Consider the following 23,033-nt stretch of genomic DNA (forward strand, 5'->3'; position numbering starts at 1 on the left):
CTGACAAGAAAATGCTTAGCTTTCTTCCCAGGAAGTGCAGTTGGACACACGTCCAAGAGCAAAATAACACAAGATGCTGCTTCCCATCTGAGCACTGTGGGCCCTGACCCTCACTAGGCCTGGTTACACAGAGTCATTGGGAAGATCTATTGAAACATCTTTCTGGCCTGTTGTAGGTATTTAGAAATGGAGAGAGAATGCAGATTCCAAAGAAGAGGAGAAAATTCTATGGGAATTTAATAATTTCTGAGTATCCCTATTAGACTCCTTGTTTCTTTCTTCTAGTCCAGAAAATCACAAGCTATAAGCCACAGGGAAGTTAGACTTTAGATCTAGCTGGTACCTTCAAAGATTGTGGAGTTCTTCTTCCTGCTCCCAGAGCATAATATAAATATAATAAATGTTCAGAGTTCAAATAATAAGTCTATAGGTAAACTGTGAGCTTCTTGTTCTAAAGATCTTTGTAATTCCCAATGGTCCCTAAGAGTTCCAGCCTTCTAGGAAAATATTTTCCTTTAATGTCTAAATAAAATAACTGAAGTATGGCCAGTGCAATTTAGAGAAGTTCATCAGCCTCCCCAGCATTTTGGAGATGCCTGTTGGAGTACTTGCCTTCCCTTGCTGGCTTCTTATCCTCTCATCCTGAACTTTGACTCCAAGACCAATTCTTGTCATCATTGGTTTCCCATCACTAGTTCACCAACTGCTGCCTTCTTTGCACTGATTTCTCCAGAATGTGATGCATGCCTTCTTCCTCTGCTATTCCATTATAGAGAATTTATGACCAACCAACTTTCTCTTTGTAGCTAAGGCCCAATCTATTTCTTCTTTTACCTGACTCCTCAACAGTCCAATAACTCCTATCTCTGGAGCCCAGAGAGAACACTTTTTTAATGATGATTATTTTAGTTCCCTTTGTTTTGGTATTCCCATGCATTCTACAACTTGGACCCTAACTTCCCTATCTAAACTTTTAGTGTATTTCCCTAAACATATAATTTTTTTTTTCTTTTCTGCCTCTTCTTTGCTTCCAGATTGTAGAAAGGACTAAAGTGAGGTTCAAACAAGCACTTTTTAAAATTACTTTATTGCATTTGTATTCTCAAAGTTTAGATGTGATGTCTCATGTCAAATTTGGACATGTGATATCCTTGGTATATGGTGACGCTCAATAATAAACAATTCTTTCCTGAAGTAATAATCTAATGAACATTTTATGTGTTGTTTTAATTTTTTATCCTGTAATACTTATGAAGACTCCAATAAATTTCCTCTTGAACCCCAAGACTCACTCCAAACAAAAGAAACTATCAAGTCCACTTTGTGAGTGCTCTCATCAGCAAGCAAACAAGTTCACACTCCAGCTGGCTTCTTAAAAACACACGATGGTCATTTAACTCAGAGAGTCTGTTTCCTCTTTTGTAAAATGAGGAAGGTAGCCTCGTTAATCCATAGTTTCCTTCCACTTTTAGCACATCATGCCTCTAAAAGTTGATGGGGGAGGAGATACGGGGTTGAACCCAGGAAGTAGAGAAGACCAGCTAATTATATTTGTAGCTCCAACCATCTGCTGCTATTAATATAACAAGCAGCTATTTGCCTTTTAGTGATTGGTGATGTTAACTCTTCAGTTTAAGAAATATGTGAGTATTAACCTTGGTTTAACCACTAAGAGATCCTCATATTTCCTCTTTCCCTAAAATGAGACTATTAATATCCACCCCTATCTCATTTGATAAACAAAATGTTTCTACTAAATGTAAGAGACAGGAATAGTACAATTCAAGTTTGGGAACCGAAAAAAAAAAATGTTTTTCCCCTCAATTATAATTTAAAACATTTTTCCTTTCTTCTGTTATTGTTCCAAAACTACCTAAGAAGAACTTAAAAATTAGTAAATGGAGGGGCGGCTATGCAGAAAATTTAAAGAAAAAAATGCAGAATTACTGTCAGGTTAACAAATTTTAGCTTGTTTTAAAATGTTAAAAGAATTAAGTTGAAGCACCATCTAGTGGCTCTTAATTATGTTTGTTTAAAGTTGTTCCCAATTTTTCTCAATTCAGGACCACAATAAATGTATTGTGCATATATACATATGTGTTCAGAAAAGAAGTTTTTTTATCTTTATGCAGGGGTAGAAAGTTGAGGGGGAGTAGCTGTAGCTTTTTACTGTCCTCCAACATAATGTCACCTAGAAAATCATGACAGTGCGAATGCAACAAAGAAGAAACATGAATCCAGAGAAATCGTTTTCAGGAGGAATATAGTCCTTTCACTGGAAAAAGGATTAACACAATAAAGTCCCATAGATTTCAGTTCCTCTGTTTCTCCTGCTCACATCCTCACATCTTCCCTATGAGCCCACAACAATATATCTATCTTCCCACTCCTATCATGCAGACATGCTGATTATTAGATGATCTTTGCACATACTCCAGATCTCAAGCCTTTTCCTACCACAGCATCCCTTAAATTTACATAACAAGCAATTCTGCTGTCATAGAGATGGCTCTCATATTTATGATTTCTATCTTCTGAAGTTATATATTTCATTATTGCTAGAGGAAGAATAAAAATGCACATGAATAGAGCATAAGCTGCTGTTGCAATGTTGACAGCAAACCTTGAGATTGGCAAACTAGTTATTTGTATCAATCAGGATTAAGTTAAGTTGTTAAGTTCACTAAAATAACAGTGGCATGAACAAGTTAGTTTATTTGCTTTCTCACAAAAGAAATTTACATGTAGGTGATTTAAAATTCGAACTGTCAACTCCATGGTCATCAGAGCCCAGGATTCATCCAGCTTGCTTTTCCACAATGTTAGTGGGTGGCTTCCATCCTCAACATCCCCCTTGGCCCAAGTTGGCTGCTGGACCTCCAGTCATCACATCAATGTTGAAGTCCAGGTGATATGGAAGAAAAGCTAAAGAGGACTTCTCCTTTCTCTTTAAAGAGCTTTTTCGAAAATATTCAAATGATTTATGCTCACATCTCATTTGGGAAAAGGTTTTTGGGTGGTCACACTCAGCTGCAAGGGAAACTGAGGAATGTCTTTTAGCCAAGCATGCCCCCACACTAAATAAAATTGGAGTTATGTTATTAAGCAATGCATCAGGGACATATGTCACAATAGTGCTGTGTAACAAACAACCATAAAACCTCTGTGATAAGAATTGCTCAAATATTTGGGAAACCAGTATAAGTCAGAGTTCACAGTGCTCAAATGTCAGATGGGCAGCTCTTGTGATCCTACTGAGCTTCTTCTCTTACCCGGGAGGTGGCTAATTATTGGATTGTCTAGGCTGGCCTCAACAGTGAGAGAGTGGGAGGACCAGGGTAAAGTTAGCTCTGCTCTACATTTTTCTCATCCTTTGGAAGACTAGTCCAGGCATGTTCTCATGGAATATCATGTAGAAATATGCAGGATCTCTAAGAGTTTGGATCAAGACTGGTATACTACCATTTATACCATATTTGAATGGCCAAAGTACATTGCATGGGGAGGAGGGGCGGGTATGCACTCTTTTTATGGAAAGAACTCTACAGTCACTGAAAATTACATGAATAGAAGGAGAGGTGAAGATTTGGAGTCATGAATATAATCATCCACCACAAGGAAAAAGGGGAAGATGAGCACCGAACCAGGCAACATGCAATCTGTGCTACAGCATTTTTAGTCTGTTACAGAATTGTGTTACTAGACGTTTTTCTGTCCTATGCTCTGTTTTTAAAATGAGGAAATTATAATAAAAGGAAAAGAGAGAAAAGAGCTACTGCAAGTCATATGTGACATTATTTACTAATTTAATTATTTCTTCACTCATGTTCAATTACTAATGGAGTAGGTATTAATCTTAGCATTTGCCTATTCTTACCATAGGCAGAAACTGGCTAAATGTACCTAAAAAGCTGACTCTATTTTATCCAAGACAGCTACACTACAGTTTCCAACTTCCATAGAATTAGTGTGACCATAGGACAAGCCCCAGCCAATGGAATGTGAGAGGTGTGATTACTACTCCAGGCCTTGTTCATGAAAACCTCCCTCATAAAATTTTTCTCCCCCTCCCTTCTTACCCTCCATTCATCACTGAAGGGAAATACTCTGAGGCAGGCAGAGCCATAGGATAACATGCTAACTTAGAGAGCCACTCTTGCCCCCTGCCCTAGCCTCAGCAACCTGCACTAGAATATAAAATGAGCAAACATTAATGTTTTATGGTATAAATACACTGAGATTTTCCAGCAATTACACTATCCTACTTATATAGTATCCTCCAAATAGTATGCATTCATTTCTTTCCTTAAAGTTTTGTTAAAAAATAAAATTAATATTCCAAATCACCTACCAATTTACATAAGAACTTTTCCTTTAAATAAAAGAACACTTTTGCCTGGCCAGTGTGTCTCACTGGTTGAACATCGACCCAGGAGTCAAAAGGTCACCAGTTCCATTCCCCATTAAGACGCTTGCCTGGGCTTGATCCTCTGTGGGGAGTGTGCAGGAGCAGGAGGCAGTTGATGGATGTTTCTCTCTCATCAATGTTTTTATCTCTCTATCCTCTCCCTTCATCTCTCTCTAAAAATCAATAAAAACATACTTTTAAAAAATAACCCTTTTTACTAAAGGATTGCCATATGTATCAGTAAAGAGAGGGTTTCAGTTTACAGTGCCCCTAGAAGATGCTAGGGTTTCATTAATCACTATTATTCTTAGAACCATTAACCCATTCTAACCTGGAATGCAGATAAAGGAGAGCTGAGAAAGAGACTTGAGACACTGGAACTCTGAGCAGTAAGGTGATACTCAGCTCTGCTTCCAATGACTCTAATAACTCTTTATTTAGGATCAACTTACAATTTTTTCAAAAATGCGCATACTGCTAGAAATAACTCCTGTCCATTTATTCAATGATCAGTCCAAACATACAGCAGCCCCACTAACTGCCAGCAAATAAAGGGGTGGGGGGCATGGGAAGTCAGCTATGAGCTGACTTGAAGACAGTTTTTGTAGCTGCTCCTGCCATTGTAACATTGATTAGCATCTCAAGTGGGCCAAAGAAACAAGTTAGGACATTGATTTTCAACCCTTTTCATCTCACGTCACACATAAACTAATTATTAAAATTCTGCAGTTTTTGGTGATCTGGCAAAAAAAAAAAAAAAGGTATAATTTTGATTCATTCACACCGGACTGCTATTGTTGTGTTGGCTGTTGTCATTTTTTTATTTGACAGTCTAAGGGAAAAGAGGTCAGTGCCCCTGACTAAATAGTCAAGTATTGCATGTTTTAAAAATTCTTTCTGCACACTGGAAAATTGCTGCGCTAGGATGAAAGCGCTGTCTAAAGAACCCAAGGGGTGCAGAAAACTGCACAGCATTGTTGTAGGCTTTTGTTGAGTCATCTTCCTCTTTAGGGTGAGAAGCAGGATAGTTTCTCATTTTAAAATAAAAGTAACCAGAGCAAAGATGAAAGTAGATGAGTCATCCTAGACATTTATAATGGCAGCAAACTTTATATATATATACCCTCATATATATATATATATATATATATATATATATATATATATATATATATAGAGAGAGAGAGAGAGAGAGAGAGAGAGAGAGAGAGAGAAAGAGAGAAATAGAGAGAGAGAGAGAGAGAGAGAGAGAGAGAGAAATAGAGAGAGAGAGAGTCTGAAACAGGCCTCGCAAATTATCACATTGGGGTTCTCATAAACGCAAAGGCATCAAAGAGTAACAGGAGCAGTTGAGCTAGATGTTGAACTCGAAGTCTGATTTCAACTGGCTGCATATTTGTGATATCTCATCAAATTTAAATTGACTTCCAGATTTTTTATTTTTGTGCTCTAGGAAAAAAACATAAAACATACAATTATACACGAATAAATACAAGCCTTCTGAAGTATAGAAACTTGGAAGTAAACACTTAAGTCCCCCATGGAATTTTCAAAGGGTGGTCTAGGATATGTCTCTCCTAGGGAAAAACTACAGTAAAGCAGAATCTCTTATTCCAGAAATGCCCATATTTGCCCCGGCTCTCAGTTGTTAAAAAAGCTTTTATTCAGAAAAGGAGCTGACAGAATAAACAAAATGTGCCAAAAAATGCACCAAGCTGTACCCAGGACATTGTACACTCAAAGTTTTACAATGATGTCTTCTTTTTTTTTGTTTGTTTTGTTTTGTTTTGTTTTTATTTGTCTATATTGTTGAAAGTATTACAGATATCCCCCTTTTTCCCCCCATTGATCCCCTCCACCCTGCCCCTGCCCCCTTTCCATGCCTCCTCCACACTGCTGTCTGTCCATGGGCTATGCATATATGCAGATAAGTTCATTGGATAATCTATCTTCTTTCTAAAGAGTTTATATTTTTCAGTTTTCAGTTCCTACCTGCAATCATTTATCCTCTGGAAGTAGATGATTCCCACGATGCCCAGGATAACCACGAAAATAGAGGATTTCAGATAGAGTATGATCAGTAAGTGTGACACTGGAAATACCAGGGTTCTCATACCTTTAAACAGAGGCAACACAGGCAGGGCTAAGGAGTAGTTTCAAGGATTCTTCTAATAAACAAATTAGAGTCACTAGTTTAAAAGAGCCCTTTAAAATATTCCTAAAAGTTCAGATTATCATAATCAAAATACCTTCTAGATTAGAATTTGAATGTTGTTAATGTATCACTCTTTCATGACAGAGTTTAGGAATCATGTCTGTGTTTTACACATAGTTGCTTTAATTATTTTCTGAATGAATAAGTGCAAGTAAGCATTTCTAGTACTTCCCAGTTTTATAATTTAAAAAAAGGAAATGTGCCCTAGCCAGTTTTGCTCAGTGGATAGAGTGTTGGCCCGAGTACTGAAGAGTCCTGGGTTCATTTCCAGTCAAGGGCACCTACCTTGGTTGCAGGCTTGATCCCTGGCCCTGGTCAGGGCGCATGCAGGAGGCAACCAATCGATATGTCTCTCTCACATCGATGTTTCTCTGCCTCTCCCCCTCTCTTCCACTCTCTCTAAAAACCAATGAAAAAATATCCTCAGGTGAGGATTAATTTTTAAAAAAAGGAAATATACTTCCTAATTTCTTGTGTAAATGTTTCTTTGGGGCATTATTCTTAATATTTTGGACACTATCTAATAATACTTTCCACACAGTGAGGTGATTTTGTCACTGAATTGTTCCACTCCCCCCTTTACTGGGGCATTTTATGTCTTCCTTTCATTTATTCATTTGTGAAATGCCCCCAGGAATTGTTTGAAAGATAAAATGGGACTAATTAGGACCATTACTCTGAAGTTTTTTCTCTTATGAAAATGAGAGCCAAAGAGAGTGTGATCTCTAAGTACAAGTCTGGTTCTTGGCTCCAAGAGGTCAGGTCACCCATTAAATAACCTGCTCAAATACTAAACTAGAATGCTGTCAGACAATCTCCTAGGCACAGTAAGGGAAGAAGATGAAGACACATCATAGCCCTCAAAAAGCACACAATCCAATTGGAAAAGTCAGATCCATACAAATGAAAAGATAACTTACAAGAGAGCAAACAGTGCTAAGTGAGTATTATAAATTATAAGTCATATAAGGAGTAAGAAATCTTAATCAACTCTAACTGGGAGGTCAGGATGAAGTAGGATTTGAACTGGGCCTCATTGATAACACCATTAATTAGATTAAGAGAACAAAGGACTTTTCAAGAAAAAGAAACCAATTAAACAAAGATTTGAAAATGAGTGAACAACTAATATTTGGAGCATAGAGTAAGATATATAGAAATGAAATCTGTAATGATTTGAACCTAATTTTGCAGTCATTTTTATGTGTTAGGTACTGGGCCAGACTCTGAGGACATAGAAATGAAAGATGTGGTTCTTATTCTTAAGGAGCTTAGACTGTACTGGGAATCAGAGAAGTGGGAAGTCCATTACAGGACCATGGAAGTGCTCATGCAGAGGCATGGAAGAGGTATTTGGTAAGTACAGAGTAAAACAATTAACTAAACTATAGGGTGAGAGAAAATTATCTCAGAACTATATCAAACCAAGTCTTAAAACCTCAATAGGAACTGATCAAATGGAATGGAAGAGAAGAGTGTGGGAAAAGAAGTGCATTATGGAGAAGTAGAAATTGCATGAAAAAGAGAAAAGAGGGCTAAAAGAGCATACCAGTTTTGAGGAACCCAACAAGGCCGACATGCATGAGGTGCAGGTTGGAAAACAGCAAGATATGAGGCTAAGAAGAGCAGCAGTTAGAGATTGGCACCCCTGAGTTTAGATTTCTATGAGGCAAAGAGAAGCCACTGGGGGCAGTGAAGTAGGGGAGTAGCATGTTTTTCATTTTAGGAAGGTTACTCTGACAACAATGTAGGAGATATATTGGAGGAAGGTAAACTAGGAAGCAGAAGTCCTATCACAAGGACCTTGCAATAATCTGGGTGAGAGATAATTATGTTCTCAACTAAAGCAATGGGGAGAAAAAGAAAGCTTCAGATTTAAGAAAGATTTTTAAGGTAACAAAACATAGCAACTGATTTTGAATATGGGAAATAAAGAGTGATTTACATAATATCTTTAATTTTCTGACTTGAGTCATTTATCAAGATATAAAATATAGGTGTGGCATTTATAAAAGGCTAGAAGAAAGAAATACCATTTCATGAATATGCAAGTTGAGGTACCCTTGATGCATCCAACTGAAGCTGTCCCATTGAAAGTTGTTTTTGATGGTGGTATAGCTAAAGAGGGAAACCTGAGCTAAAAATACACATGTGAGACTCAAGAACTAGGCAAAGGTTGAAGCCATGTGTATAGATGGGATTGCTCAAGGAATAAGGGAAAGGGTTAGAAGAAGGGAGGGCAAATGATGGAACCCATAGAAGTGTCTTCCTTTGTGGGAATAGATGAAAAAGAATCTAAGAAGACTAAGAAGTTGATTTAAAGTTAAAAAAAAACAAAACCTGAAAATGGTAGGATGACAGATGAGCAGGGCAAAGAGACCATATGAAATACCATAAAAAGGCTAATTATTAACAAAGAATGAGAATTTTATATAGTATTTAGCATCTGGGAGATCTTTGGTGCTTTATATCAGAGCATTTTCTGTTCAGAAGATACAAGTAAGTCAAAGAGTAGATGTGAGGTAACATGGAAGAGACAATGAGTATAGACTCCTCTTTTTAAATCTTACAGGTGAGTAGAAGGCAAGAGCCAAGAGTTTGAGGAAGGCATAGCATCTAGTTTTTAACTTGGGAGAAAAACAAGCATTTTACATAATCAGCCTTATAGAAAGGATTTGTATAACATAAGACTGAACAAAAGAGGGCAAAAATAATTAGTGAACCAAAGCCTCTAAAGTAATGGAAGGACTTATTCCAAAGGACTTAGAGAATAGGTTGAATGTTTGGTCTACCAAAGGGAAAGTCAGGTGGGACTGGAGATAACTGCATAGGTCTAGATACAAGAAATAGACAACAAGAGCCTAGAACCCATGGGAGATTGATAATGGAAAATAAAGAATAGATGTGAAAACATGCATGATTCTTGAAAACATTATGCTAAATGAAAGAAATCTGTCACAAAAGTCATGTAATAATAGTTCCACTTATATGAAATGTCCAAAATAGGGAAATCTATAGAGACAGAGATTAGATTAGTTGTTGCCTGAAGCTGGGAGTACAAGCTAAAGAGTACAAGTTTCCTTTTTGGAGGGATGAATATGCTCTAAAATTGATAGGGTGATGGTGGCACAACTCAATAAATACACCAAAAGCCATTGAATTGTACACTTGAAATGGATGAATTGTATGTAAATTAGATATCAATAAAGCTATTGAAAATAAGCAAATAAATATGAGAGATGTTATGGGGAATAATTTATAGAATATGATTATATTTCAAACTCTACTATTATATTTTATTAAAAGGCCAAACATCATGAATTGACACAGCTGCTTACTTGAATTACATAAGTAGCATGATTCAGTATGAAAATAAGAAACTGTCTACAAATCTCTCACAGTAATAAATTGCAATATACAATGTGCATACAGGAGTCATACAGAACAACAAACTCTCATCCAAAACAAAAATACTATAATACCTTTAAAAATCCAATTTTTCTTTAAAATAATTCGTGAAAAAAATTATCAGGTCAGTATTAACACCTCAAATAGTGAAGAATCAGGAAGCTACATTATAGCTATTTATACACAAAGAAATATCCTTTCACCAGTCATTTCATTCTAATGTCTCTGCTTGCTTCTCTATATTCTCCACTCCATCATTTCTTGAAATCATGCAAACTGAATTTGTTGAACACCAGAAATCTGTTGATATTATTTGTGTAAACCATAACATTCTGTTTTGACTATCTGCAGTTATTAAACCAGATGATAGTTAGTAAATGCCTCCTCTGTTGAATCTTCACTTAGTTCATCTGTAGCTGTGACTGTTCTAGCAATTCCTTTCTCTCATTTCATTGCCTCTCTGAATTTCCAAAGGTATAATTTTAGAGGTTCTGCACAACTGTCATAGCCTAACATAGACATGGCAAAGAGAATATCTTCTCCATTGATTGGCTTCCATTTGTCTTGATGGCACCCTTCACTTGTTTCAGATGTAATAAAGCTGATGAACTCAGGTGTTCTTGAACACATTTTTTGGCATCTTTTGCAATCTTTTCTGTTTGAGGTATGGCATTTTCATATCCTTGACACATTTGCAATTGGAAGATATATATCTTGTTCTCTGAAACTTTCTTTTAAACCATTTGTAATGTCCTCAGTATCATCATGAGGCTGTATAACATAATGACTTCCTCCAATATAGTCTGCAAAAATTTCTAGTTGAGAAGCGCCTGTTGTATAACTGTCACTATCAATTGTCATGAAATACTGTCAGAACCATGGTATCAGTAGTGTTCAAAAACACCCATCTAATCACAGGTATACAAATGATCATATTAGAATACTATCAAAGACTATGCACTACCAAATTCAATAACCTAGAAGAAATGGATAAGTTCCTAGAAAATTATAACCTTCCTACTCTGAATCATAAAGAATTGGAAGATCTAATATCATACTCAATGGTGAAAAACTGAAAGCTTTTCCTCTAAAATTAGGAACAAGACAAGGATGCCCACTCTTACCATTCTTATTCAACACTAGAGGCCCGATGCACGAAGATTCGTGCAAGAATGGGCCTTCCTTCCCCTGGCTGCTGGCACTGCCTTAGCTCCTGCTGGAGCCACCTTTCACCTTCCCATGCTGCCCAGAGGCCCAGAACAGTTGGGGCAGTGCAGAACGCCTGCATCATCACCATGGCGACGACACAAGTGTCCCGCCCCCGGCCACTCAGAGCCTGCATATGCAAATTAACCTGCTATCTTTGTTGGGTTAATTTGCATACCCACTACTGATTGGCTGGTGGGCATTGCAAAGGTACAGTCAATTTGCATCTTTCTCTTTTTATTAGTGTAGACTAGGGGGCCCAGTGCACAAAATTCATGCACTGGGTGGGGGGGTCCCTCAGCCCTGCCTGCCCCCTCTCACAGACTGGGAGCCCTCAGGGGATGTCCCACAGTCTGGCTGATCAGGGGAAGGCAGCAGCCCCATCACCCCACTGCTGCAGCCAGCCTCATCACCCCACTGCTGCAGCCACTGCCAGCCACCACAGCCGCCAAGGTGTTTTCATCAACATGGATTCCAGTCCCTTCACCATGAAAAAATGACAACTTTCTTTAGGCATTTTCAAGATGTGTCTTTCATAGAATATGATATTTCTTTCTTTCTTTTTTTTTTTTAATCCTCACCTGAGGATATGTTTTCATTGATTTTTAGAGAGTGTGGAAGAGAGAGGCAAAGACAAAGAGAAACATCAATGTGAGAGGGACACTTATTGGTTGCCTCCTGCATGAGCCCTGACCTGGGCCTCAGCTAGGGAGGAGTCTGCAACCTAGGTACATGCCCTTGATCAGAATCGAACCTGGACCCTGCGGTCAGCAGGCCGAGGCATTATCCACTGAGCCAAACCAGCTAGGGCAGGATATGACATTTCTTAGCCCTCCAGCAGCGGACCTTCATTTTTTCGTCCAGAAGTGTGGTGTAAAAACCCTAGATCACCTTTTTGGATTCTTATTACCCAAGTTACCAAGAACATTACCAGTGGTGTACAGGGAGCTTAGCCAATGAATGGTCAGAAAAGGTGTTTCCTCTGCAGCTCATGTGCAGAGGCAGGACTGCTGGCAAGCCAAGGCTGGTAAACCTCCCCCAACCCCCCATCTCCGGGCCTGCTCAAGCCTCCACTGCAGCTTGGGCAGGGCCCCCCCCAGCCCTGCTCAAACCTCCACTGTGGCTTGGTCAGAGCACCCCCAGCTCCACTCAGGCTCTGCTCAAGCTTCAGCTGTGGCTTGGGTAGGGCCCCCCCAGCTCTGCTCCAGCCCTGCTCAAGTTTCTGCCACCTGCCCCGGCTGCTCGGCACCAAGGCCCATAGGCCAGGAGTGGCCAGGGGCATTCTGAGACCCCGGCCACTCAGGGCCTATACATGGGCCTACAGGCTCTGAGCGGCTTGGGTCCCAAGGATGTTCCTGGGACCCAGGCCATTGGGTGCCTGCATTTGCAAATTAACCCACCATCTTTGTTGGGTTGATTTGCATACTCACTCCTGATTGGCTGGTGGGTGTTGTGGAGGTACAGTCAATTTGCATCTTTCTCTTTTATTAGTGTAGATAGTTCTGGAAGTTCTAGCCAGAGCAATCAGGCAAGATAAAGAAATAAAAGGCATTCAAATTGGGAATGAATAAATAGAAGTGTCACTTTTTGCAGATGACATGATTCTGTATATAGAAAACCCTAAGGCCTCTACCAAAAAATCTATTAGAAACAAATAGAGTAAAGTTGCAAGATACAAAATCAATGTACAAAAATCCACTGCTTTCCTATATACTAACAATGAAAACTCAGAAAAAAATAGAAAAATAAACAATTCCTTTTGCATTGCAACAAAAATAATAAAATATCTAGGAATAAACTTAACAAAAAAAGTGAAGGATTTATATACTGAAAACGGCAATGCATTATTAAAAGGGATTGATAGACACAATGAAATTGAAAGATATTTTGTGTTCATGGATTAGAAGAATCAACATAGTTAAATGGCCATATTACCTAAAGCAATATACAGATTTAATGCAATCCCAATAAAAATCCCAATATCATTTTTTTAAAAATATAGAACAGCCCTAACCAGTTTAGCTCAATGGATAAAGCATCAGCCTGAGGACTGAAGGAGCCCAGGTTCAATTCCGGTCAAGGCATGTACCTTGGTTGCAGGCACATCCCCAGTGGGGAGTGTGCAGGAGGAGCTGGTGGATGTTTCTCTCTCATCGATGTTTCTAACTCTCTGTCCCTCTCCCTTCCTCTCTGTAAAATATTAATAAAATATATTTTTTAAATAAAAAATATAGAACAAAAAATCATCAAATTTGTGTGGAAGCACAAAAGACCCCAAATAGCCAAAGCAATCCTGAGAAAAAAGGAATGAAGCTGGATGTTTCATACTACCTGACTTCAAATTATACTACAGAGCTACAATAACCAAAATAGCATGGTATTGGCAGAAAACAGACATACAGACCAATGGAACAAAATTGAGATCCCAGAAATAAAACCATATGTATATAGGCAAATAGATTTTGACAAAGGAACCAGAAACACATAATAGATGAAAAAAGCCTCTTCAATAAATGGTGCTGGGAAAATTGGAAGTCACATGCAAAAGAATAAAACTAGATTACAGTTTGTCCCTATGTACAAAAATTAATTCAAAATGAATCAAAGACTTAAATATAAAATCTGATACAATAAATTACATAGAAGAAAACATAGGTACTAAGCTTTTGGACCTTGGTTGTAGAGAACATTTTTTGAATTTGACTCCAAAGGCAAGGGAAGTAAAGGCAAAATAAATGAATGGGATTATATCAAACTAAAAAGTTTCTGCACGGCAAAAGAAACCACCAACAAAACAAAATGGCAACCAACCTAATGGGAGGTGATATTTGTAAAGAAAAACTCCAACAATGGGTTAATACTCTTAATATATAAAAATCTCATACAATTGAACACCAAACAAATAATTCAATTAAAAAAATTTGCAGACCACCTGAACAGACACCTCTCCCAAGAAGACATACAAATGGCCAACAGATATATGAAAAGATATTCAACTTCACTAGCTATTAGGGAAATGCAAATCAAAACACAATGAGATACCACCTCACACCTGTTTGAATGGCTCTTATCAATAAGACAGGTAATAAGTGTTGGAGAGGTTGGGAAGAAAAAGAAACCATCATTCACTGCTTGTGGAAATGTAAACTAGTACAGTCATTATGGAAAACAGTATGGCGGTTCCTCAAAAAAATAAGAATCGAGTTACCAGATGGCCCAGCAATCCTTCCTCTGGGTATCTACCAGAAAACTTGAAAACATTTATTCTCAAAGATATATGCACCCCCATGTTCATTGCAGTATTATTCACAGTGGCCAGGACATGGAGACAACCAAAGTGTCCTTCCATAGATAATTGAAGATGTGGTGCATATATACAATGGAATACTACTCAGCCATAACAAAAGATGAAATACTGCCATTTGTGACAACATGGATGAACCTTGAGAACACTATACTAAGCGAAATAAGTCAGTCAGAAAAAGCTAAGAACCATATGATTTCATTCATATGTGGGATATAAAACATAAACTCATACACACAGTCAACAGTATGATGGTTACTAGAGGGAAGGGGTTAGTAAAGGGTAAAGGAGGCAAAATGGAAGATGATTTGACTTTGGGTGGTGGGCACACAATGCAAAGTACATATCATGTATCATAAAAATGTACACTTAAAACCTATATGATCTTATTTACCAATGTCACCTCAAAAATTTAAATAAATAAATAAAATAACAAAAAGAACACCCTTCTAAATCTGTGTCTAATCTTTGCCCAGTTTCAACCTCCAATGCAGCTCTGGTTGGCTCCTGTCTCTGGTCAGCTATTTACTTGGACAGAAAATGGCCATGAAGGACCCAGTCCCAGCACAGAGCTCCACTTCCAGCTATAATAATTTATTTTTATTTTTTAATCCTCACCTGAGGATAGTTTTCCATTGAACTTTTAGAGAGAGTGGAAAAGACAGAAGGAAAGACAGAGAGAAACATCGATGTAAAAGAAACACATCGATTAGTTGCCTCCTGCATGAGCCCCAACTGGGCTGGGGAGGAGCCTACAACTCAGGTACATGCCCTTGACCGGAATCAAACCCAGGACCCTTTGGTCTGCAGGCCGATGCTCTATTCACTGAGCCAAACTGTCCAGGGCCCACATATAATAATTTTTAATGAGAACTATAATAACAAGTATGATAGCCAATGAGTATTAATATAATAAATATTAGCACTAACATTTATTAATATTAATAACTAATATTTGTTAATATAATAAATACAGTGGCTAATATTTGAGTACCAACTATATGTTGGGCACTATGTTAAATACATATTATATTTAATTAACACAATCACTCTATGAGGCAGTATCATCCTCCTCTTTTAACAAATGAAGAGGTCATGGGACAGAGAAATTAAATGTTGTTCAAGATCAAACTGCTGATAAATGAGAAGCCATATTATACCAAAGGCTTTGCTCTGGAACAATATGAGGACATGGACCTTGTCATTTCATTTTTTATTACCAATTTTAAACATATAAATAACATTAACACATACACTGAGTGGCCAGATTATTATGATCTCTGAACGCATAATAATCTGGCCACTCAGTGTATATCCTATATAATAAAAGGCTAATATGCAAATTGTCCCCTTGACTAGGAGTTCAACCAGCCCATGTCCCCTCTCCCTGGCCATTCTGGCCGGACCCCACCCATGCACAAATTCATGCATCAGGCCTCATATATATATATATATATATATATATATATATATATATATATATATATATATACACACACACACACACACACACACACACACACTGAGTGGCCAGATTATTATGATCTCTGAACACAGAGATCAGTGTACTTTGTGAGTGCATTGATGAACTGGTTTCAGATGACAAAAGAGGGAGAAGAAAAACTTGTCTCTTACTAAATCAAGGTAACAATGTGGTGACCACTACAAGAAATGATCTCAAAGTAAAAGCCTATATAGGTCACTAAGTAAGCAAATAATAGTTTTACAGCTGCCACACTGACAGATATTTAGAGACTGTACAGTTGAGAGATTATTAAATTAATTCCTTCTATTTGACAAAAGAAGACAAACAATTGCTCTGGCATACAAATGCATTTCCTAGTTAAGTTTTAGAAAATACCTACAACTTAGTTGTTCAATCTTTCTTTACCTTGTGTTTGGTTCATTCATAATCTTTTATGGTAGAACATCAAGTTTACTACTCAGAATGAAACAGGTGCTTACTTTGATTCAGCTCTATGGACCGACTCCAGCTGCCAGTCTCATGGGAGACAGAGCAGGACACAATAGACATATTGCTTTCTGCCCAATGGCACGTGCTCTGGACAGTCACTGTGCCATTGCCCCAATCTTTGTGCTCAGGGACACAATCTCCTGCTGGGGTCCAGGAGATCCAGGCAGCTGGCCTCCCTGCAGCTGCCTTGCACACCGCTGTTCTATTCTCGCTTTGAAACAGAGTCACCTCAGGGGCCACTGCAGAGATGAAGAAGTAAATGCTTTAGTCCTAAAACATTAGACATGGAATTTAGAGAGGAATTCCTTTAAGGCCCAAATCTGGTTATCTGAAACACCACAGTGTATAATGTTCCTTACCTAATACTCGGAGGTGATATTCATACTGGAAATTCCCATCAGGTGTTGCCACTATACACCTGTAATACCCTTCATGAGTGATGGCCACTGGGTCAACCTGAAGGGCAGGAATCTGGTCAGGTCTGTCGGGCCAGGTCATTCTCTCGTCAGTGCAGTTTGTTTTTGCGGTCTCATTTCTGTCTCTCCTGTGAGTTCTGATGCAGAGAGACTTGTCTCCAAGGGTTATTTCCCATGTTGTTAAAAGCACATTTGTCAACAGGATAGGAGGGCAAGAGAGCACAGCCTTTGTATCCACCAGTGCAGGCAGGGAAGTATCAACTGGAGACACACACACACACACACACACACACACAGAATGAAACAGAAAAGCTTGGTAAGAAATTCACGTTACATTGTCCACATCATATTACATAATGTTGTACTAGAACATTATTTTGCTGGTGGTCTTATTCCAAAAATATTAGACTTAGATAGAAAAAGATTGAACACTACCAAAATACAGGGTATCCCCCAAAAAATGTATACATGATTTAACAGTTGACAACTCACTTTTCACTTTTTTTCAGGTTTAACTGATTTGAAATAATGGGTGAAGCCAGACTACATTTTGAACAAAGAAAATTTATCCTAAAGAGCCACTAGACTTTTTTTAATGGGGATACATAAAAGATAAAGTTTACAGTACAAAACCTGTAATAATCAATGAATTGAGGGCACACAAATACTGAACTAAATGATTCTTTTTAAAAAATACTATGTAAACCTTTGTGTATTATTATCCATCTCCTAACTCAATGACTGCCCATCAGCAGATGAGTGGATTAGAAAACTGTGGTACATCTACACAATGGAATACTACGCTGTGGTAAAAAAAGAAGGAATTCTTGCCGAAACCGGTTTGGCTCAGTGGATAGAGTGTCGGCCTGTGGACTGAAAGGTCCCAGGTTCGATTCCGGTCAAGGGCATGTACCTTGGTTGCGGGCACATCCCCAGTGGGAGGTGTGCAGGAGGCAGCTGATCGATGTTTCTCTCTCATCGATGTTTCTGGCTCTCTATCCCTCTCCCTTCCTCTCTGTAAAAAATCAATAAAATATATTTAAAAAAAAAAAAAAAAAAAGAAGGAATTCTTACCATTTGCAGCAGCATGGATGGGACTAGAAAGCATTATGCTAAGCAAAATAAGCCAGTCAGAAAAAGATAAATACCACATGATCTCACTCATTTGTGGAATATAACGAACTAAATGATTCTTGATGTTTGTTATTCCATTGCTTCACATTATTAGCAGTGCCTGGACCAGAAGGGTCATCAGTTGAAAACAGGTATTGACAAAAAAACTATTCATTTCTGTAGATACTTTTAAATTTTGAAATTGAACTGTATGTTAATAAACACTGATTTTATAATCATTCAAGGTGTGTATACATTTTTGGGATGCACTGTGTATATAACATATTAAACCTAATCCAAAGATTAACTCATTTTCTCCTATATTATGTATTATTAGATACACAGTATGTATTATACAGTATATGTGAGAACTTTTTTAAGTATTTTGAAATTAATTCAGGAGTTTTGATATCCAGGAAAAAAAAAACAAGAAAATTCATATCTCAACTACAAACAATGACAATGAATCTTTTGGTCAGAGACTATTATATTTATTTTATACACCATGCTTCTTGGGGTAAAAAATGGAATAACTAATGATGTGCTTATTTCCTTCTAAGTTTTAATGAGAGATAATAAATTAATAATACCAAATCTAAAAGCCTATCCCTAAGGGTGACACTTCAGGCAAAAATAAATATGGAAGGTAAATGGTATTAAAAATAATAAGATGGCATTCAGTTTTAGCAAACTGGAAATTTTTTAAGTTTTTTTTTTATGTGGAGAATCAGAAAGTTAACAAAACTAACAGATTCTTAATTCCTTTCTTCTCAGTTATACAGACTTCCAAAGAATTCAACTATAAACTTTTCTCACAGATTTTGTTGCCATATAATCAATCACTCTAATTATGAGCATTCAATATAGAAGTTGACTCCTTTTCTCCATCATTTAAAGTAAAAATTAAGCCCTGCAACATACAAGTATTTTCCAACATGGAAGCTCACATTTTTCCTATAAATTGACATAATGTGTCCATGACTGGTAGGCGTTTGCTAGTATATGTGTTACAGCTCACCTGTAACAAAGATATCCGTAATTTCATCATTTTTAACATGAGCTGTGTGGTGGGGCAAAATTTTTATGTGAATGAAGCTTGCTTGTGCTAAACACTGCATTAATCTCTCCCTTCTGTTCGTGTTACCTGCCTTTTCTGTAAAGTACTCAAGCCTTTGAATTTCACAGCCAAATAAAGATCATTTAACTAGATGAGATAGAGGGAGGATTTAAAAGCAGATCTGAAAGGCAGTTAAATATAAAATTTAAAGAGACATTTATTTCAGCCCCAAATCTGATTATCTGAAACTCCACAATGTACAATGTTTCTTACCTAACACTTGGCTTGTTGGGAACCACTAGAGTTCGATGTGGGTAAGCTACATGTACACAAGGGAAAGATGCTGAAGATAAAACTGGAAAGAAAAGGGAATGGTGAGGCGGCAAGTTTGAAGGCTCTCCTAATTTCTCAGGAGTTTGAACTTTAGCTTGTAAGCACTATAAGGCCTTAATGTTTTTTGTTTAATATTTATCTTCAAGATCTGATTCTATTTTTTTAAAGGAAGTACTAGGTAATCATATAAACATATGAATTTTAACAGAGCCAAGTACCCAAAGTATTAACTCAAATGGTGAGGAATCTAAGCATACTAAGTATTCTACATTCTTTCACCTTCCTCCATGCTATAACTTTAAATCAATCACCCTTCTCCTTTATAATGATAGTTCTTATGAAAATGCTATAATTTTATCCTTTCTCTACCATCCTTTTTTCTTTTTAATGCCTGATCATTAACAATAGCTAGTCACTCCCTCACACTCAGTGGGTTTGACACCTGTCTAACACTACTATTCTTCATACACTCCTGTGATCAGCTAGGGTGATTTCACCTTCTACTGCACTGAGGAGAGAGAGGGTAGATTCCAGAACCAGCAGTCATATCCCATCTTTTCTGGATCCTTTGTCTATAAATATCTCCCAGTCTCACCCAGCTACCATCTCCTAGTATAAGTCCCCATTACCATTCATTCTAGAATCTAGCATGTCAAACTCGCAGCCCACAGTCATGTGCAGCCCACAAGGAATATTTTTGCGGCCCAGCCAATATAACAGTATGTAAGAAACATTTTAATAAAAATTTTGGGACTTAATTTTTACAATATCCTATTATGCATAATTATTAATAACGAACTACAATGTTCACAAATGACTGATTACTATAATCATGTTGCATTCATTTCCCTTATGAGCCTTACATGCAGGCACACCATTTCTCTCCACTAATACTAGCAGTAAATATGTTAGCAGCCGATTGCCACATCATTAGTCTTGGAATGACTTGTTTGGTGCGCACAACAGGAAATATTTCACTTTCCGAGAACAAGAAAAGTAGGTTTATTTGCGTTACGCTTATTAATTTGTGCAGTTATTCAGTGTCTGGTGAGTTAATGTTCAAGAAAAAATAATAATTTTTATTAAAATGTTCTATTATTTTATGTTAATGATTACTCATTTATTTTAGCCCTTTGTATTCAGCATGTCTATCGAAATAAACCTATGTTTCTATGAAAATTGAAGCTTTTGTTTTTTTGCGGCCCACATAAACCTAAACCTTATTTATTTGGCCCATGTTAGCCTTTCAGTTTGACATGCTTGGTCTAGATACTGCAAAGCCTCCTAATTCTATCTCTGTCTCAAAACTCTCCTGTCTTCAATTCATACCTTACATTGCAACCAAGTACATCATTCTATAACACATATGTGATTGACTCAACTGTAAGATTCTTCAGAGATCTCTCCCTGCTTGAAGAAAACATTTAAATGCCTTTGTGTTGCCCTAACTGGTTTGGCTCAGTGGATAGAGTGTCAGCCTGCCAACTCAAGGGTCCCAGGTTCGATTCCGGACAAGGGGCATGTACCTTGGTTGTGGGCACATCCCCATTATGGGGTGTGCAGGAGGCAGCTGATTGATGTTTCTCTCTCATCGATGTTTCTAACTCTCTCTCCCTCTCCCTTCCTCTGTAAAAAATCAATAAAATATATTTTAAAAATAAATAAATGTCTTTGTGTTGCTTTGAAAGCCCTCTTTTCCAAACTTATCTTCCAAACCCAATCACTCCCTACATTGCTCCCCAACTTCAGAAAGAAAACACCAAGCACAATTGCATTTCTGTGTCTTTCCTCACATGTTCCTGTGGTCTGGCATGCCCTACACAACATTCTTTGTCTATTATAATACTCCTTACTCTAGTGTTTCTCTTCAGAATGTGCAAATCTTTTGACTTTTTTATTCTAATACTCCTCTTCCTTTAAGACCCAGCTCCCATGACACATCCCCTGTGAAGCCTTCTCTGAGCCTTGGTGCTCACAGCTCCCTCCTCTAGACTCCTGGCACACTTGATCTGAGACCTGTGCCCATGTCTGTGTGACTCCATAAAATTGAGCTCCCTGGGGGCTCTCTCATAGTGTTACTTAACTTGCTCATCCTTGTGCTACCTGTAAAGCTTAGATGAATGCCTGATAGAGAAAGCTCCACAATTTTCAAATGGAATTTAACTGCTTTGGGGCCGGAGGGGCAGGGTCATTCAGGGTCCCTCACCACACAGCATTCAGATCACCATATTCTTTAGTTGGGCACAAGGCTGGCCCTCAGACCAGACCATCAGCTATGTTTCTAAGGAAGTTCAACACTCCATTTCTTCAGTACTGGCCTCTAGAGAAAAAAAAAAAGTATATTACCTTCTGCAGGAGGTATTACCATTAAATGGTTCTGCTTTCTGTCCACAAATGAAACTAGAAAAAATATTTAGGATTAAAAAAGAAAAAGAAATCAATTTTAGGTACTTAAATCAAGTGGGAGCCACTATTCTCCACAAAATTTTATACAATATGATTGTATAAAATCAGTTAACCATAACTAAATTACATTGAAAGCCTTGCAGAACAGTCCTGGTTAGGTGGCACAATTGGTTGGAACGTCATCCCATACACCAAAACGTTGTGGGTTTGATTCTGTTCAGGACCAATACCTAGATTTCAGGTGTGTTCCCCCATCCAGGCACATATGGGAGGCAACTGATCGATGTTTCTCACTCCCTCTCCCTTCCTTTCTCTCTAAAATCAATGGGAACATATCCTCAGGTGAGGATTTAAAAAGTAAATGAATAAATAATTTTAAAAACCTGACCAGAGTGGTTCAGCAGGTAAGCCTCAATTTATAAACCAGGAGGTCACAGTTGGATTCCCAGTCAGGACACATGCCAGGGTTGTGGGCTCGATCCCCAGTGTCAGGCATGCAGGAGGCAACCAATCAACGATTCTCTCTCATCATTCATGTTTCTATCTCTCTCTCCCTCTCCCTTCCTTTCTGAAATCAATAAAAATATATTTAAAGAAAAAAATAAAAGTTAATTTTTAAAAAAAGCATTGCAAAACAAAGGAGTTATACCATCATTAAATGAAAAAATATGTTAACATCTTAAAATTACGTTCATAAGCTATTAGTCAATGATTTCCCATTTATGAAACACCTTCTTTTGTACTTGACTACTATTTTGTATGAAGTAACCCTGCCTCCACAAAGCTGGACTTATTATAGTCCTTTCTCCAGATGCTACCCATGATTAAAATTGTCTGGTCTAGTGGTGGACACCTCAACTACCTGGACAAATCAGAGTGCTTTCTCAACAATTTTGGAACCAGAACTAAGAAGAATAGTTCATTCTTCTTCCTTCCCCATTTTTTTTTCTATTCTGGTGGTTAATTATATGTCAACTTGGCTAGGCCACAGTTCACAGATATTGAGTCAAACATTAATCTACATGTTTCTGTGAAGACATTTTTTTAGGTGAGATTGACATTTAAATCAGTAGACATTGATTAAAGCAAATTAGTCTCCATAATGAGGGTGGGCCACATCCAATCAGTGAAAGACTTAATAAAAAAAAGACTGACCAAGAAAGGAAATTCAGCCAGAAGACTGCCTTCAGAC

The 23,033-nt window shown here is 37.7% G+C and overlaps 1 protein-coding gene and 1 pseudogene across 2 annotated transcripts; both read right to left on the minus strand.

Annotated features, from left to right (window-relative positions):
* Positions 1–10,298: 10,298 nt before the first annotated feature.
* LOC308241257 (nuclear transcription factor Y subunit beta-like) lies at positions 10,299–10,892 on the minus strand (annotated as a pseudogene). The gene has a single exon. The product of its transcript is annotated as a nuclear transcription factor Y subunit beta-like (transcript).
* Positions 10,893–16,480: 5,588 nt separating this feature from the next.
* Positions 16,481–20,110, minus strand: LOC308241258 (cell surface glycoprotein CD200 receptor 1-like; the record flags this gene model as incomplete). The annotated part of the gene is made up of 3 exons (XM_080654685.1): positions 16,481–16,755; positions 16,876–17,193; positions 20,065–20,110. 3 exons carry the CDS (start codon positions 20,108–20,110, stop codon positions 16,481–16,483), a joined length of 639 nt encoding a protein of 212 aa, XP_080510811.1.
* Positions 20,111–23,033: the final 2,923 nt, after the last annotated feature.

This window comes from Plecotus auritus, assembly GCF_963455305.1.
Source record: "Plecotus auritus genome assembly, chromosome: 2".
In the NCBI taxonomy this organism is placed as follows: domain Eukaryota; kingdom Metazoa; phylum Chordata; class Mammalia; order Chiroptera; family Vespertilionidae; genus Plecotus; species Plecotus auritus.